The 16,142-nt window shown below is 46.4% G+C and overlaps 12 protein-coding genes across 12 annotated transcripts; 7 read left to right on the forward strand and 5 right to left on the reverse strand.

The window, feature by feature from the left end:
• Positions 1–288: 288 nt before the first annotated feature.
• On the forward strand, positions 289–1,314 carry CYBJADRAFT_187263 (NMT1/THI5 family protein; the record flags this gene model as incomplete). Its single annotated transcript, XM_020217250.1, has 1 exon — positions 289–1,314. The coding sequence occupies one exon, from the start codon at positions 289–291 to the stop codon at positions 1,312–1,314; it is 1,026 nt and encodes a 341-aa protein (XP_020067806.1).
• Positions 1,315–1,367: 53 nt separating this feature from the next.
• On the reverse strand, positions 1,368–3,954 carry PAT1 (deadenylation-dependent mRNA-decapping factor PAT1). The gene has a single exon (XM_020213217.1). The coding sequence runs from the start codon at positions 3,934–3,936 to the stop codon at positions 1,711–1,713; it is 2,226 nt and encodes a 741-aa protein (XP_020067807.1). The 5' UTR covers positions 3,937–3,954; the 3' UTR covers positions 1,368–1,710.
• A 275-nt stretch (positions 3,955–4,229) lies between these two features.
• ARC35 (Arc35p) lies at positions 4,230–5,224 on the forward strand (the record flags this gene model as incomplete). Its single annotated transcript, XM_020217251.1, has 1 exon — positions 4,230–5,224. Exon 1 carries the CDS (start codon positions 4,292–4,294, stop codon positions 5,222–5,224), a length of 933 nt encoding a protein of 310 aa, XP_020067808.1. The 5' UTR covers positions 4,230–4,291.
• Positions 5,225–5,229: 5 nt separating this feature from the next.
• On the reverse strand, positions 5,230–5,888 carry MRPS12 (mitochondrial 37S ribosomal protein uS12m). The gene has a single exon (XM_020215994.1). It carries the CDS (start codon positions 5,796–5,798, stop codon positions 5,268–5,270), a length of 531 nt encoding a protein of 176 aa, XP_020067809.1. The 5' UTR covers positions 5,799–5,888; the 3' UTR covers positions 5,230–5,267.
• On the forward strand, positions 5,849–6,624 carry CYBJADRAFT_56576 (acyl carrier protein). Its single transcript, XM_020217791.1, has one exon. It carries the CDS (start codon positions 6,150–6,152, stop codon positions 6,549–6,551), a length of 402 nt encoding a protein of 133 aa, XP_020067810.1. The 5' UTR covers positions 5,849–6,149; the 3' UTR covers positions 6,552–6,624.
• Positions 6,625–6,698: 74 nt separating this feature from the next.
• DBP6 (putative ATP-dependent RNA helicase DBP6) lies at positions 6,699–8,543 on the reverse strand (the record flags this gene model as incomplete). Its single annotated transcript, XM_020213084.1, has 2 exons — positions 6,699–8,432; positions 8,514–8,543. The coding sequence occupies 2 exons, from the start codon at positions 8,541–8,543 to the stop codon at positions 6,699–6,701; spliced, it is 1,764 nt and encodes a 587-aa protein (XP_020067811.1).
• A 906-nt stretch (positions 8,544–9,449) lies between these two features.
• On the forward strand, positions 9,450–9,850 carry CYBJADRAFT_56572 (uncharacterized protein). Its single transcript, XM_020217790.1, has one exon. It carries the CDS (start codon positions 9,583–9,585, stop codon positions 9,796–9,798), a length of 216 nt encoding a protein of 71 aa, XP_020067812.1. The 5' UTR covers positions 9,450–9,582; the 3' UTR covers positions 9,799–9,850.
• A 306-nt stretch (positions 9,851–10,156) lies between these two features.
• Positions 10,157–10,587, forward strand: RSM19 (mitochondrial 37S ribosomal protein uS19m). The gene is made up of 2 exons (XM_020215995.1): positions 10,157–10,209; positions 10,272–10,587. The coding sequence occupies exons 1-2, from the start codon at positions 10,164–10,166 to the stop codon at positions 10,502–10,504; spliced, it is 279 nt and encodes a 92-aa protein (XP_020067813.1). The 5' UTR covers positions 10,157–10,163; the 3' UTR covers positions 10,505–10,587.
• PTC6 (type 2C protein phosphatase PTC6) lies at positions 10,510–12,308 on the reverse strand. The gene has a single exon (XM_020215996.1). It carries the CDS (start codon positions 11,954–11,956, stop codon positions 10,703–10,705), a length of 1,254 nt encoding a protein of 417 aa, XP_020067814.1. The 5' UTR covers positions 11,957–12,308; the 3' UTR covers positions 10,510–10,702.
• A 920-nt stretch (positions 12,309–13,228) lies between these two features.
• On the forward strand, positions 13,229–14,131 carry PTP1 (tyrosine protein phosphatase PTP1; the record flags this gene model as incomplete). The annotated part of the gene is made up of 1 exon (XM_020212174.1): positions 13,229–14,131. A coding segment is annotated over one exon (903 nt), but the record flags the coding sequence as incomplete, so codon positions are not given.
• Positions 14,070–14,970, forward strand: CYBJADRAFT_169941 (uncharacterized protein). Its single transcript, XM_020215997.1, is given in 2 exon segments — positions 14,070–14,259; positions 14,274–14,970. The coding sequence occupies 1 exon segment, from the start codon at positions 14,414–14,416 to the stop codon at positions 14,861–14,863; it is 450 nt and encodes a 149-aa protein (XP_020067816.1). The 5' UTR covers positions 14,070–14,259; positions 14,274–14,413; the 3' UTR covers positions 14,864–14,970.
• Positions 14,971–15,004: 34 nt separating this feature from the next.
• On the reverse strand, positions 15,005–16,082 carry SOL1 (Sol1p). Its single transcript, XM_020215998.1, has one exon. It carries the CDS (start codon positions 15,982–15,984, stop codon positions 15,118–15,120), a length of 867 nt encoding a protein of 288 aa, XP_020067817.1. The 5' UTR covers positions 15,985–16,082; the 3' UTR covers positions 15,005–15,117.
• Between the last annotated feature and the right edge of the window lie 60 nt (positions 16,083–16,142).

A 16,142-nucleotide genomic window follows, 5' to 3' on the forward strand; every position in this document is an offset into this window, starting at 1 on the left:
AATGCGCATAAAGAAATGGTTTACTCAACCTGTCTACTTCAAACTCTTATAAGGAATCTCTTTTCATGCGGTGTTGTAATACTTGAATGTTAAGACAGCTTTGGGGATGGGTGCCTTTAAGGGGTAAGTTGTGTAGTGAAGCATGCACTTAGAAGTTGAAGTGCTACTTACCCCTATGCTCAGCTGATGAGATTGTAAAGTGTATATAAACCCACCATTAGAAGCCTACTTTACTCGCTCAATGTGTTCCATCTTTCACTATATTCAATCAATACAAAGACCTCAACAATGTCCTCAGATTTAATCACTTTCCTTCTTAACTGGGAGCCAACAGCTTACCACATCCCAATCTACCTTGCTCAAACAAGAGGTTACTTCAAGGAACAGGGCATTAGGGTTGCCATTTTGGAGCCATCCAACCCCTCCGAAGTTACTGAACTTATTGGAACTGGCAAAATTGATATGGGTCTTAAGGCTATGATCCATACATTGGCTGCAAAGGCCAGAGGTTATCCGGTTACGTCTGTTGGTTCTCTCTTGGATGAGCCGTTCACTGGTGTTCTCTACCTCAAAGGTTCAGGTATCACTCCAGACTTTAAATCCTTAAAGGGTAAAAAGATTGGTTATGTTGGTGAATTTGGTAAGATCCAGATCGATGAATTGACTAAGCACTATGGTATGACTCCAGATGATTACACCGCAGTTAGATGTGGTATGAACGTTGCCAAATACATCATTGAGGGTAAGATTGATGCTGGTGTCGGTATCGAATGTATTCAACAAGTTGAGTTGGAAGAATACCTCAAGGCACAAGGTAGACCAAAAGAAGATGCTCAAATGTTGAGAATCGACAAGTTGGCCGAGTTGGGTTGTTGTTGTTTCTGTACAATTCTGTACATTGCCAATGACGAGTTCTTGGCTGCTAACCCAGAAAAGGTTAGAAAGTTCCTCAACGCCATCAAGAAGGCCACAGACTACTTCTTGGAGAATCCTAAGGATGCTTGGAATGAGTACTGTGACTTCAAACCTCAAATGAAGACCGCTATCAACACCAAGAAGTTTGAGAGATGCTTTGCTTACTTCTCCGAGTCCCTTTACAACGTCCACAGGGATTGGAGAAAGGTCACGGCTTATGGTAAGAGATTGGAGATCCTTCCAAAGGATTACCAGCCAAACTATTCCAACGAGTACCTTTCTTGGGAAGAACCAAAGGAGGTTGAGGACCCACTGAAGGCTCAAGCATTGATGGCTGCTCACCAAGAGGAGTGTAGATCTTGTGGTGGTTGCCGTAGATTGTGCTTGACTGGTATCTGAGGTAATACATACTTCGGTTCAACAGTTTGAATTATATAACATTATTTTTAAGTGATATATGATATTATTCTATGTGGTATACATTCGTAGATAGTCATTAGGATCCGGCTTCAGCAGCAAGTAGCTAAACTCTTGCTTCAAGTAGCTTGTATAATCATGATGTGTCATAAAACATCCAAACACCACAACATACCCATATAGGAAGTACCCTAGACTCAAACACTTACACCGTTTCAAGAAATACCGAAGAGGAAGCTTTAACTACGGCAAAATAAGCCATAGGAAGAAGTATGAGGCAGCTCAGTGGACCCACATGCCGATTACTGGAGCTGCCACTGATAATGAGAGAAAAAGAGATTGGATTAACAAAACTAACAACTGTAAACTATAACACCTTCAAGCTTCTTTCAATTCGACAATTTCATCACCTTTGGCAGTTAATCCAATCACGTTCAAGAACAAGTTCAAGTTGGAGATGATCATCATCTTTGTCGCGTCGTCGCTCTCCTTCGCCTTTGCGAGAGAACCAAAGATTTCATCTCTAATCTCATCGACGATGATTCTCTGATGGTTCAATTTACCACTCAATGCCAACGAGGCAAAGAATTGCCAAATGTAAGAGTCGTCGTAGTTTGAGCTCTTTGAAGGGAACAACAGGGAAAGCTTGGTCTCTAAGGATGAGAACAACTTATCATAAGCGTTGGACCAATCTTTCAAATCTTCAGAGGAAACGTTCTGCTCTTGCTTAATAATTTCACCTCTTGAAAGTAGAATCGTAATCAATGAAGTACCTAGTTTGGACGTGGCCAAGAAGGCAACATTGTTATGTTCGATTAAAATGGTTAAGAGACCAATGATCTCAGTAATGGCAGTGTCATAGGATAAAAACACCATGATGGTCTTGAGGACAACGTGTTGGAAGAGCTCAATGGTTCTTTGAACCTTAGCAGGGATCTGATCATCCTTATGGTTCTTGAAAGAGGATTCAGCAACAACTTTGATCAAGGACAAATTTGCAAATATTAATGTGATAATTGTCAACTTCTGTTGTCTATCCAAGAACCCATAGATTCTTGGGAAGATTTTCAGGCCCTTTTCAAAGGAGAGGATCTGGATGAAGAAGTTCATATTATCAGACTCTTCAAACAGTTTCAAAGATTCCCAAAGTCCTTCAACATCCAGTGGCTTATTCTCTCTCTGCGCACTCTCCAACTCCAACACCTTCTGGTAGATGTTTTCAATCTGGAGTAGGATTGACTTTCTTCCACTCTTTGTTGAAACAGGAACGTCTGATTTGAGTGTGATTTCTAGCTGCTTTCTTGGAGTCTTACCCAAGGTGCTAGTCTTTCCCAATGCATTACCTCTACCACCGTTAGCAGGGTGATTTTTTGCACGTTCCTTAACATAGCTCACGGCCTTTTGAACCTGCTGTTGCATTCTTTGGAGTGCAACTTCGGCTCTTTGATCACGTCCTCCTAGCCTGTGACCAGAGAGATCCAGGTATGACTGTGCAACGCTGTTGTTATCAACTTCAGCGTTTCCAGTTTTCAAAAGACGATGGACTTGGAAGTAGAAATCGTCAATGTAAGGATCATCCGTCACAATTTGTGACAGTTGAACACGACTGACGAAATCTTTATCACGAGGAGTCATAATACCACAGAACTGTGTGATACGGTGGACCTTTTGTTGACGTTTAATGATACGTTGTTTCTCCTCCTCCGGCAATTCGTCAAAGTTATCATGGTGATGGTGACGTTGACGGTAAGATCTCTGGTTTTGACCTTGGTTCTGTTGCTGCTGACGCTGGTGCTGATGTCCTTGGCTTTGAACACGTTTCTCATTGGAGCCGAGAACTGGGAAGTCAGAGAGATCGACCTTAGTACCACCTTGTTGGGAACCAGAAAGTTGAGGCTGGGTTTCCTGAGGAGCTGGTTCCTGCAACTGTTGAGGAGCTTGTCCTTGAGCTTGTCCCTGACCTTGAACAGGCTGTGGAGCCAACTGTTGGAACCCTGGAGGTGGTTGGAACTGTCCCTGAGGACCAGCCTGTGGAATACCTTGCCCTGCATTGACATTGACACCTTGAGGAGGGAATTGGCCCTGCTGAATCATCAGTTGATCCATTGGAGGGAACTGTTGAAACTGTTGGAACTGCTGAGGTGGAGGAACTGCAAATTGGCCATAGCCTTGCGGAGGGATGAATCCAGGTGGGAGAAAGTTATAACCCATGTTTAGTGGAGGATAGCCACCTGGGAATTGCTGAGCCTGTTGCTGCTGCTCAGTTTGTTGCTGAGTCTGCTGCTGAGCCTGTGCAACAGAGCTCTGAAGCTTAGCCTCCAATTCGTCGGCAGAGATAGCATCTTTACTACCTTGGCCCCAAAGACCCTCAATTGGCTTCAATTGATCGTCATTATAGGCAACATTGGCCTTGTGAGAACCAGCAACTTGGGCATAGTGCAACCCACTACTTTTCGTTGAGGCTGAAGAGTCTCCCCCAAAGTTGAAGTCAGACCCAACGGCAACACCTGTGCCAAAAGTCTCATCGTTGAAGGCATCCTCTTCTTCATCAGAGATACCGGCATAGGTGTCCTCAAAGTTGAGCACCTCTTTATTACGGGACATTTTGTTTCCAGGAGAACTTTTTGTAGGTGGCGGATTTGTCTGTTTCGATTTGTCCCCACTTCAAGAAATGTCCACCGAGTTGTTTTAATGTCTTCTTTGTCCCCTTGTTTGTTTATCACTTAATGTTCAATTTGTCTGTGTCCAGTTTTTTTCCAAAGTCGACGTTACGTGAGACCCGGGGACAAATACCGCACGTGACTGCCCTCGTATTTGCTTTCCCCCCTACACCTCTTTGTTCCCCCTAACGGGTTCTCTCGGGTTGTTCCCTGTCCTAAAACTGCACACATCCACGAAACACCCCCCTACAAGTGAGAGGAATCACAGTTATTCAATTCCCATTGAAGAGAGACGGAGAATGTTACAGATCCCATCGGACAATTTGCTCATCAAGAAGACTTTGGAGGAGCTATTCGAGTCCCCAACTGCGGTGGACAGAATCGTGTCCGACTTTGACTATACAACTTATCACATTTCCACGCCTGAAGAAAAGACCAAGCTGCTCATCTCGATACAGAGTAAGGCCTTCAAGGACTGCGCCAAATACGGCGCGTTGGAGAAGCTGAAGTCGGTGTATGCTGCGTACGAGTCCCCTACAATTGAGCCGGGCTATGACTTCTCCCTATACTTGGATCTCGGGTCAATCTCTGGGTTGGAGGCTCAAAATGAGGTTATTGAATCGATCTCACTGTTGAAGAGAAACATGTTGGCAGCGCCTTTCGACGCCGCCTTTGAAGAGTACGAGAGACTCAGTGCTAAGCACCAGGAGACTGGCGTTGAACCGGAGACACGCTCCTCTGTTTACGAGATCAATTACAGAGACGAGGAGGCTATCTATATACAGCCTTCCTTTGATAGAGTCACTGTGATCTTCTCAACCGTCTTCAAGGATGAAACTGACAAGATCTTTGGCAAAGTGTTCCTACAAGAGTTTGTTGACGCGAGAAGAAGAGCCGTCCAAAATGCACCACAGGTGTTGTACTCTCACAAGGAGCCTCCTTTGGAAGTTCGAGACATGATCAAGTACAGCCCTGATGAGAAGAAGGGTTACATCACTTTTGTTCTTTTCCCAAGACATTTGGTTCCACAGAAGAGAGACAACACCATCTCCCATATCCAGCTGTTCAGAAGCTACTTCCATTACCATATCAAATGCTCAAAGGCGTACATGCATTCGAGAATGAGATTCAGAGTGAACCAGTACTTGAAGGTGTTGAACAGAGCCAAACCTGAGAACGATGAGGCCGTTGAGAGAAAGACTGCAACTGGAAGACGTTTCCAGGAACGTTAGACAACAGAATAGTTATGTACATGTATTGCTGAAGTTATATATATCACTCCTTTTGTGGTTTCTTAGCACCGTATTTACTTCTGGAGGTTGTTCTGTTGGCAACTCCACTTAGATCCATAGCACCACGAACACATCTGTACTTAACACCAGGAACATCCTGACATCTTCCACCCCTGACCAGCACAACACTGTGCTCCTGGGCATTGTGGCCTTCACCTGGGATATACGCACTGATGACCTTACCGTTTGTGAGACGAACTCTTGCAGCCTTTCTCAACGCTGAGTTTGGCTTCTTTGGCTTAAGCACCATCACACGGAGAACAACGCCTCTACGGACAGGACAGGTGTCCAGATCCGGAGACTTGACCGGACGCTTGTTCAAAGGCTTGGTCATACCACGCTTGATCTGGTTGATCGTGGCAAACCTCTGGGACACCTTCTGCGTCGAGCTTGACAGTTGGGAGAACACTGACTGGAAGTTCGAATACGATGAGCGTTGTGGGATCCCGCTGCGGAGCATGGAAGTCGTCGTCGACGACCCGCCCAAAAGGGTCTTGAATACGTTTCTGAACATCTCTTCTCTCAACCTTTCGACCTAGCGCTGCGGTTGTTGTTCTCCTCTGTGGGCCGTGCCTATTGCGCTCGAAGGATTTTTTTGTAAAACGCTCCCGGGAGCGTCCAGTCGAAAACGGAACGGTGATAAACCCGGACACCAGCAAACCCATACACCAACACCTGGACACCCAAACATCCATACACCACACGCTCCGGGGAAGAATTTCAGGGGGGCCGCGGCAGCGCGGATTCCCCCCCGTCGAGCCAAAGCCAAAAAAGTGTTCATCACTGAAAAACTACCACCACCACCACCACCACGACCACCACCGCAAAAACAACAACAACCACTTTAGAAGGAGCCCAAAGAAAGATGTTCAGACTCGCATTGAAGAACTTTAGCGCTGTTAAGGCCATTAGACCAAGTCCAATCGTCACCAAGTCTGCGTGGGCTTTGGCACAGACACAACAACAGCGTTTGCCGTTCCAGTTCTCTGCCCGTTGTTACTCCCACGCCCCACCACTAACACAGGAGCTGGTTGAGGAGAGAATCCTTGAGATCCTGGAAGGCTATGACAAGGTCAACAAGAGCGTGAAGATCGGCCCGGAGACGGACTTCTCGCGTGACTTGGGGCTGGACTCGCTGGACATTGTTGAAGTTGTGATGGCCATTGAGGAAGAGTTCAGCATTGGTATCCCAGACGAGGAGGCTGACAAGATTAGAACCTTCAAAGACGCCACAGAGTTGATCATCAACAACCCACATGCTGTGTAAACGTGCTGTGTGCTACGCTGTCCGAGGCAGAACAGAACTTTTACGAGCTGTCGATCTCGGAAGTTACTATTTATTTATTACCAAATCCACCCCCTTTATTTATTCTAACCAGCATACTTTATATACATTGAACCACAACTCTGTATTCTATCTTTTAAACGCTTGTTGTAATTCGTTCAATGCACCTTGGTAGATTTCCTTCTCCTTTTCACTGATATCTTGCAAGGTGATGGATTCTACCGGGGTTGGTCTGTTGATATCACGTCCAATACGTTCGAAGAACTGTCCTTCACCACGGCCGACAACGATGGTATAGGCATCACCAGAATCACCTGCTCTTGCAGTTCTTCCAACTCTGTGAACGTATTCACGCGAGGAAGGTGGCAGATCGTAATTCACAACGTTTCTGATGGTCTTCAGGTCCAAACCTCTAGCGATGAGATCAGTAGCGACAAGAACAGAGATTGTGCCCTGTTCAAACTGTGAGAGCAACTTAGCTCTTGTGGAGCTATTCAGTTGAGAATTGATGTTGTTAACAACAATCTCTGGACATAGGCTTGAGGTCAAATTCTTCAACAACGTAGAGAGACGTAAAGTTGCATCGTTGGACTTGGTGAATACCAGCGTGTGGTTGGATGCAAACGATTGAAGGAGCTTGAGAAGGATGAGTGGTTTGTAAGAAGCGTTCGACGAGCTGAATTTGGTGTAGTGCTCCTTCAGTGTTGAAGGCAATGTAAAGATCTTATCGGATTGGAGAATACTGTCTTCATTGTTCACAAGGATTAGCCGTGGGCTTCTGAATTGCAACGCTGATAGTTTACCAGCATCCGTGGTTAGTGTTGCAGAGAAGATCATCTTTGTCAACGGCCTTTTAAACCTCTTGCTTAAGTTACCACCATTTGGATCCTGCAATTTGGAGATTAGCACATTTGACCAATCCTGGAAGCTCTGGTTCAGTAGTTTATCAGCTTCATCGATAACACACCACTGTAGATCATCCAGCTTGAAACTTTCCATGTTTAAATGATCCACCAATCTACCAGGTGTAGTCACAACGATGTCTGGGACATACTGGATCAACTTACGAGATTCTTCACGTAACGACACGTCACTTTTTCCCAATGTGACAATATTCAGGTCAATACCCTTGGACACCTCAATCAGAGTCTTGAAAACTTGATTAATCAAAGGTCTGGTTGGCACCAAGATTATACATCTTACCCTTGGAACGACTCTATTCATCAATGACTGGATCACTGGGATTGTATACGCCAGTGTTTTACCTGAACCTGTTGATGCATTCACCAACACATCACCCCTAATGGCGTCAGGGTTCAACTTGTTGTTAATCTCAGGCAGCAATAGTTCCAAAGTCTTTATTTGCGACGCAAATGCCTTGTTGAAACCCATAGAATGTAAATTCTTCAAGATTTGAGGTGAAATGTCAAACTCTTCGAACGGTTTTAGCTCTGTAGTCTTGATGAGAAGTGGCTGTGCTAGCCAGTTCAAGTTGTTTGACCTTTGGGCCGCTGTGAGTCTATGGTCCCTTGGTAATGCTGGTTGAGGCAGTGGCACAATGGCATGCTGTTCTACCTCCTCATGGATAACCTCTGCCTCTTGTTCTTCAGTATTTTCAAGCTCATGGGACTGGTGAATGGATTGGTTGAAACGAGACAGGATTGAAGAGAACTTTGGATTATGTTCTTGGACGTCAATCATTTCAACGTCATTGTCATTGTTGGGATCGTGGGTAGCATGTTCATCATCGGCGGAGCCACTAGAAGCGTCACTGGACTCGTCGCTGGAATTATCACTTGAATCATCACCATCGCTCTCACCATCGCTTCCACCATCGCTTCCACCATCGCTGCCACCATCACTCTCACCATCACTCTCACCATCGCTCTCAACTTCCTCCACCCTCCTCTTCAGCGGCACAACGGGCTTATCTTCACTAATAACCGCAGAAGGATCAAACCGCGCAGCAAACATGGTCACACTGGAAAGCTATCGCTATGGCTAATACCCTTCACCACCTCATCGCATCTCATCTCTTCGCCAAACCGAGGATGAAAAAATGTGACTTGGAAACATCCAAACACCCCGTGATTACATAAACATTACATAAGCAATACCGCTCGACGCCGAATTGCAGAAAAAGCAATCGCTGCAATTCGGCACCGGGCAACATCATGCACACAGCTCAAAAGTAGCACCAGACTGTAATATTAAGTCATACGTTGGCAGCTCAATTCCAGCCAATAAGGACGCAGCAGCGAGTGAGTGAGTTCTAAATCCCGGTGTGTTGTTTGATATTGCTCTTCTATGCCTTGCACACCCGTGGTTGAAGGATTCTCTCCCACTACAACGAATATTACAATGAAAACCCATCGAAATGCCATAGTTTTTCAAGCTTAAAGGCCCAAAGACCGAGGGAGCCAGAGGAAAAAAGCCACCGATAATAAAAAAATCCCGGGGTGCATGAGAAAGCCTACGCAAAAAAGCATCCGATTCCCCAAATTTCCCACGGTGAAAAAACCCCCGTACGTTGCGGTGCAGAATTAGGGCAAAAAGAGCCTTCGGAACCTTTTTGCCAGAGCTGTGCTGTCAAACCTCAAAGTAAGCACAAGGGGCAGGAAAATATCGTTTGATCCCGAAGCTGTGCGTGTGTGGGGGGATTCTATACAAAAACACGCATTTATATAAAGAGGCAACTCTGCCCATCTCTCTTCTTCCCCCCTTTCCCCTGATAACCGTTGTGCCATCTAATCATTCCAAACTAGATCAATAACAATAACGAACAATGCTCTTCTCAAAAGCTCCAAAATCTGTCGTATTCGCCGGCGTTGCCACTGCTTCGCTTGCGGCTTACTCACTGTATCAGTTGAGCACTAAGTCCAAGGAGAACAAATCGGTCTTGAAGGCTTCCGGGTTCTCGTTGCACCATTCTTGATCGTTTACGTCATCAAACCGCGATAACTCATTAGCATATGTGAATGGTTGACCATCAATGCATTCGATATAATTCTTTATGGAAAATCTTTGGGCTCTTCTCTCCCCAGTGTGGCCGCGGAGGATCTGGGATCAGAAGAACATTGGTTCGGCTGTGTTTTTCCTACATTTAACTGGTTTGTTTTTTCTCTCTTATGGTGTTTCGCTTCTACTGGTTAGGATATGGCGGATCATCGCATTGCGCTGCTACCGGTGCTACCAGTGCTACCAGTGCTTCCACTGGTGCTACTACTAGCTTTCAACTCTCTTGTGTTTATTATTTATGGCCATGCTTTTCGGGCTTCCACTACCCTTGTAGTCCTTCGAATGATTGCGTTGGTATTGAATAACTGCGATAGGCTAAGTATGGTTTCCATAGCCCGAGCGTAGTGCTTCTTTGCTCGGTGTTTCCCGGAACAGCAAAATCCCACCCAATCCTACCCATCCTCCACGAGCATTTCCCTAAAGGGAAATTACTGTTTATGTAAATTTTCGAAGGCTTTTCTTTCTGTTTTTTTTTCCGGTTTTTTTCTACACATCGAAACTTTGTTGAAGTTGTAGCGCTTAGGACAAACCACAGAGACACACACACACACATCAAAACAGACACATCGAAGCAAAATGAGAATCTCCCCAGTGCTGTTGAAAGGACGCTCTGCCTGGAAGGGTATGTTTCCATTTGATTTAGCCGTAGACCGCGAGCTTTCCACTAACAGCTGATGAACGAAGGCCCACACGTTGTGCCTCTGCCCATTGCACATGCCATCAAGTCCAATACTCCAATCAGAACCAACGCCAGAAGTTGCACAATATTACCGCAGTTTGTAGGAGTGAAGTTCCAGGTCCATAACGGTAAGGAGTACGTGGCATTCGAGGTTACAGACGACATGGTTGGTAGCAAGCTGGGAGAATTTGCACCAACGAGAAAGAGATTCAGTTACACACAGACCAAGAACAAATGAGAGTGCTCTTATATATATATATATATATCATTTCTCGAGCAGAAGGGTGGGATATATTTCCAATGACATGTACATACAGTGGACTTCAACTGTAGCTTATATATTATAAAGAGACATATGCATATACATCCTCTGTCTTTGTCAAGTAATAAATATCTATGGCGCTAAACCTCTGTTCTTAGCAAATGCTCGGTGGAATCACCCATACCTATCCATGTCCATTTTGCTGATTCCTTCCTTGAGCTTATCCTCTCTCAATCTCTTAGTACGATCCTGCGCAGGCCACCCGCCCCAATTGCTCAGCTTGATAACGATACACGTTGCGTTGTCATCACCACCGATGGCATCAACGTACTTCACAACTTCCTCTGCACACCGCTGTGGCGTTCCATTGTGCTCGTTATGAGTCGACATAACCAGATCACAGATCTCTTGATCCGTAGCGTATCCCGTGACACCATCGGAAACAAGCACAAGGAAGCACTCATCACCACCAACGCTTCCTGGTGTTTCATGACCGAGCTCAGCACGCGCTATAGCGGTGGCATCACCAATGATATACGAGGTGATATCAGGCTCTGCAGAGATACCTTTGCTCTTGGCGATCAAGTCACCAAACGCCCTGGTATTGGCAAAATTCATAAACCTATTCTCACCAAAGGAATCAGTGGCGAATCCAGCGGTGAATTTGTTCAATCTACGCGATTCAGCGGGTGAAGAAGGATGGTGGATGGAGTTCAGTGCATGTGATTGGCCATTTCGATCACATAGGATGCATTTGGTGTCACCAACTTGCGCAACGTGTAGCCGTGAAACCGTTCCAGGGGAAAAGTACATCCCCTGTTCGTCCAAGACGTCCAAGTTATACATGAACACAGAGGTGGAGGTCGATCCTGATCTGTCATGTTCAGTCATAAAGTCGTAATCCACCTGTAGGTAAGTCTGGTACAGTCTCAACCTGAGATCGTCAATCTCTTTGGAAGTCGGCTCCAGGTCTTTGAAGATCTCTGCACGTTTCCTGTACACTCTTTTCCAGTATCCGCCGATATCCTTGTAGTACTTCTCCAGCAGGCCCATGAACGACTGTTCATCCGACCCTTGCCAAAGCTCGACCCTGCTGTGTAAGTGGTGCTGGAGGAAGTTGGCACAGTCATCACCACCGTGGCCGTCAAAAACACTGGCGACAAAACAGTTGTGCATCACATCTTTGGACATACCGTACTCCTCATACTTGATGGGCAACTTCAGTATACTCACAGCGTACCGGTCTTCGTTGTACATCCTATTCATCCGGTACGTGTAGTGTCCAAGGTGAGATGGTGCCTTCAACATGTGGATCTTGAACTGGCCTTTGTTCCTTCCGCTGGTCTCCGAGCCAGATCCCAGGGCAGGAAAGGTAACGTAGTCGGTGATGCCTCTCTTGAATATCCTTGGTGCTCTTAACGTTCTCATAGCATTGGTGAATGGTTTCCTGGTGTACACGATTTGTAGCTCCCTGTGTGTGCGTTCAGTGGAGGTGGTTTAAAGGGTGGGAATTTTTCCCTTTAGCCAATGGCCTGGTTTCTGCCTGGGGGTCTGCCTGGGGGTCTGCCTGGGTGTCTGCCTGGGTGTCTGCCTGGGTGTCTGCCTGGGTGTCTGCCTGGGGGTCTGTGTAATTTCAGCTTATGCCCTCCCGCTCCCACGCCCACGCTCCCACGCACCCACGCGCCCTCCCCGGGGAAGGACGGTGTGCGTGGGTTATTTCAGGCGGGACTCCACCTCGGGCTCCTTCTGCACTCTCCCCCCAGCGCGTGCCCGAACAGAGCTGGAAGGAAAACACACGCACACACAGGCGCCCATCACAGAGGCCCATCACACAGGAAAAGCTTCATTAGGCAGAAGGCAAACATCAAGGACCCACACGGCGGTGGAGGGCGACAGACAAGGAGCGCAGAAGACATCCTTACATTTAATCCGAGAACGCCTACGACTAAACAACACACAATGCCATGCACCGCTAGCCTTGGTGCTATGATCACCGGGAGTGTGTGCGTAGTTCCTCATACCTAACTTTTTGACACATTACGTTGGGACCTACGCGACAGCAGAGCCGAACAACACGGGACACCGACACCGACACCGTACACACCAAACTCCAGCACACCTTGCCCTAAACGGCAAGTCCTGCTTCTCTCTGGGTGTCCACGCTCTCCATGTTCCTCAAACGGGTAAAAGTGTGGGAGAATACCAAAACACGACGGAGAAATAGGGTCCAGATTCCCTTCGCGTACAGGGCGAATCGTTCCACTTATTCCGAGAGGCTTAATAGGGCAAAACCACACCAAAACTGATACAACAGGTACTGTCAATGGATAGAAGCCTTTCCCCGTTGTTTAAGCTGGACGGGACAAAAATAAAAGCTCAGAAAACTTTTCTATAGCCCCTTCACACTCCCCGGTTCATCTCCAAAGCCAATCCATTCATTCTCGCTAATAAGTGCAATTGTACAGATTTAGGCGGACAGAGAGCGAAATGTTCACACAGATCTGCTCATTTTCACCTGTTTCACTGTGCAGTGTAGGCCATCGGCTACAGGTGAAAATTTCTTCATCAACCCAGAAGAGTGGTGGTGACAACAATCACACAGCTACGCAACCACAGCGGGACATGGATGAGAAATCTAGCACGTCTTCGACATCGTCAGCGTCTTCTAGTCCGCTGAACAAGAAGGGCCAAGATGGCAAAGCCGCAATGCCCGAGTACATCAAGGCAGAGACCAACTACATATATTCCCACTTCCGTCGCATCAAGTACATGGAGGATGAACGGGTGCATGAAGGCATCGTCAGAAGCGAGTCGTCCCACTGGACCATGAAAGCCGGGGTCAGAGGGTTTGACCATGGGCGCAATAGATATACCAACATCCTGCCCTTTGACTACAACAGGGTGAAGCTGGACGTTGCCGAGGGTCATTGCGACTATATCAACGCGTCCCATGTCCATTTGGACTTTGGCGGCATCAGAGATGAGTACATCGCCACCCAGGGACCCACTGTGCTGACAACGCCACATTTCTGGCACATGGTTGTGGAACAAACAGAGCACCCGGACGTTGTCATCGTGATGGTCACACCTATACAAGAGGGGGCGGTTAAGAAGTGTGTCAAATATTGGCTCGACGGCGTTGGCGAGTCTCTTGACATCAAACCGGGTCTTGATGGCTTCAAGTACGATTTACAACTGAAGTGCCTAGAACATGAGGACAGATTCGACCCTGCCGGGATACACTACACCAAATTACAACTGGACGCTGTGGATTCGATCAGTGGTGACGTACTGCACAAGAGAACGGTGCACCATATCTACTTTGACCAGTGGACCGATGCCATGAGACCAGATGCATGGGAGCCGATATTGGAGCTGAGCCAATTGGCAAGATCACTCAACGGTAAGGGGAACCCCATGTTTGTACACTGCTCTGCCGGTGTTGGCCGTACGGGGACTTTTATCACGATGGACTATCTTCTTTCACATGCGCATCTGATCTGGGATAACGAATCTGTTGACATGATCTATGCTGTTGTTTCCAAGCTGAGGGAACAGAGAATCTCAATGGTTCAGAGTGTTGATCAGTACAAGTTCTGTTACGACATGTTGAAGAGCTTTATGGAGATTTGAAAATGTCCGCGATTTTGTGTTGGTGGACATTAAAGTTCGGGTGACATTAAGTTAAAGGACGTTAAGGCGAAATGACACAATGTTGGGACATTATGCTGGAGACATCATGCTCGAGACATCACGCTCGAGACATTATGCTGGAGACATTATTCTCGGGACATTACGCTCTAGACATTGCATCTTGAAAGGTTTGTTTACATCCTTCATCAACATCATCAACATCGCAAACAAACCACACAAACAAGACACGAAATGACCGTAAAGAGCTCCTTCCGCTTGGCGCTTAACAAGATCAACTACTGGGACAAGATCAAAAGGGTGGACAACGCTGAGAGGCTCTTCAACGTTGTATTCGCCGAGGACAATGGCCATTTCAACTTCGTGGCGGTAAACACCAATTGCTCCGTTGAACTACATTCGTTCACGAGGTTAATCACTAGGAGCGAGTTTGTCTCATTGACTTTCAACACTTTGTACCTCGATCTGAACAACCGCAAACTAATCTTTAGACCAAGTATCATACCAAGTTATTCGTTCGAGTTTGACGTTATAGATTCGAACATGAAGAGCTTGGCTCGCGAGTTGAAGGACACACGTGATACCTTGGGATTCCTAACCATTCAAACCATCCAGCTGGATCCGTGTCATTACGAAGCGGGTAATTACCATGACACGTTGGACTCGTTACTGTATCACGATTAATAGGTTTAGTAATAGCACTGATAACCGTAACAGTCACATATATACACATAAACAGTGAACACTGCTTGGTTGGGCTATCATTAATTGACTAATATCTTTAGACCTCATACTCGGAATGTGTAGACGTTTACTTAGAAGAGAGACTAGCTATTAACGTACAAAAGGGAAGTCAGAACATAACAACAACAACAATAACAACAACGTACAAATTAAACCGGAAAGCAACGAATTAAACAGCTGTGATCAATCTTGGATCAAAGGTAAGTCTCTGTTAGCGCAGCCTTATCCACAAACCACGTTACTCTCCCAGCAGCTAACTCGTTCACGACACTTGCCGGTAACCCCTTTTCAGGTCTCTCCATGATGACTTTCACGATCGAAGCCTTAACGGCACCTTCAACGACAAACGTTACACGGTGTGAGTGACAAATCACCGGTACTGTTAACGTTATTCTTCTCTTTGGGCCCGAAGGTGCGTTTTCAACAGGAACAACCCACGCCAGTTTCTCTCTCAGCACGGCATGGTCATTAGGGAAGATTGAAGCAATGTGTCCATCTGGTGCACATCCCAACAGGAACAGGTCAAATAGCGGTAGTCTCACAGAGTCCTTGTTGGCGAACCCCTTGATTAACGTCTTTTCATAGTCATCAGCCAATTCCTGTGCATCGTCCAATAGGGATTCGTCGATATGATAAATCTGGGGCATTTCCTTACCCATCGCTTCCAGCTTGTCAAAGATCTGACGCTTAGCATTACCATAGTTAGAGTTCTCATCATCAAATGGAACCAGTCTTTCATCTGCAAAATACACATCCCACTTGCCCCATTGAACGTCATCTCTCTCCAGCAAACCCTGGCTCAGAACACCTATCAAGGAACCTCCACTGATGGCAATCTTGAACCTCTTATTTACAACCTTTTCTTTCTTGCTCTTCCCGTTCTTGAGATTCGTCGAACTGGCGTTTGGCGTCTGCCCAGTGGACGAGGACGAGTTATGCGTCGACGATGGTATACTGTTAGTCAATGCCTGGTTCTGAGCAGCAACAACATGGTCGGCAACGGCGTCCGCAACCCCGGCAAACTCTGCAAATGAATATATCTTTGGTACTGTGGTGGTCATAGTGAGTTTTCTTCTTTCCTGAGCTCTCGGATTTCGCTTTTGCTCTCTCTCTCGCTCGCTCTCGCTCTCTCAACCGTCAAACCACGCTCTTTCTTCCCGTCTTCTTTGTTCTCCGTGGAGCCTTTTCCGCCTGTTTTTTGGTTTTTCCCTGTTTTTTT

The sequence above is a fragment of the Cyberlindnera jadinii genome, assembly GCF_001661405.1.
Source record: "Cyberlindnera jadinii NRRL Y-1542 unplaced genomic scaffold CYBJAscaffold_26, whole genome shotgun sequence".
Lineage (NCBI taxonomy): Eukaryota > Fungi > Ascomycota > Saccharomycetes > Phaffomycetales > Wickerhamomycetaceae > Williopsis > Williopsis jadinii.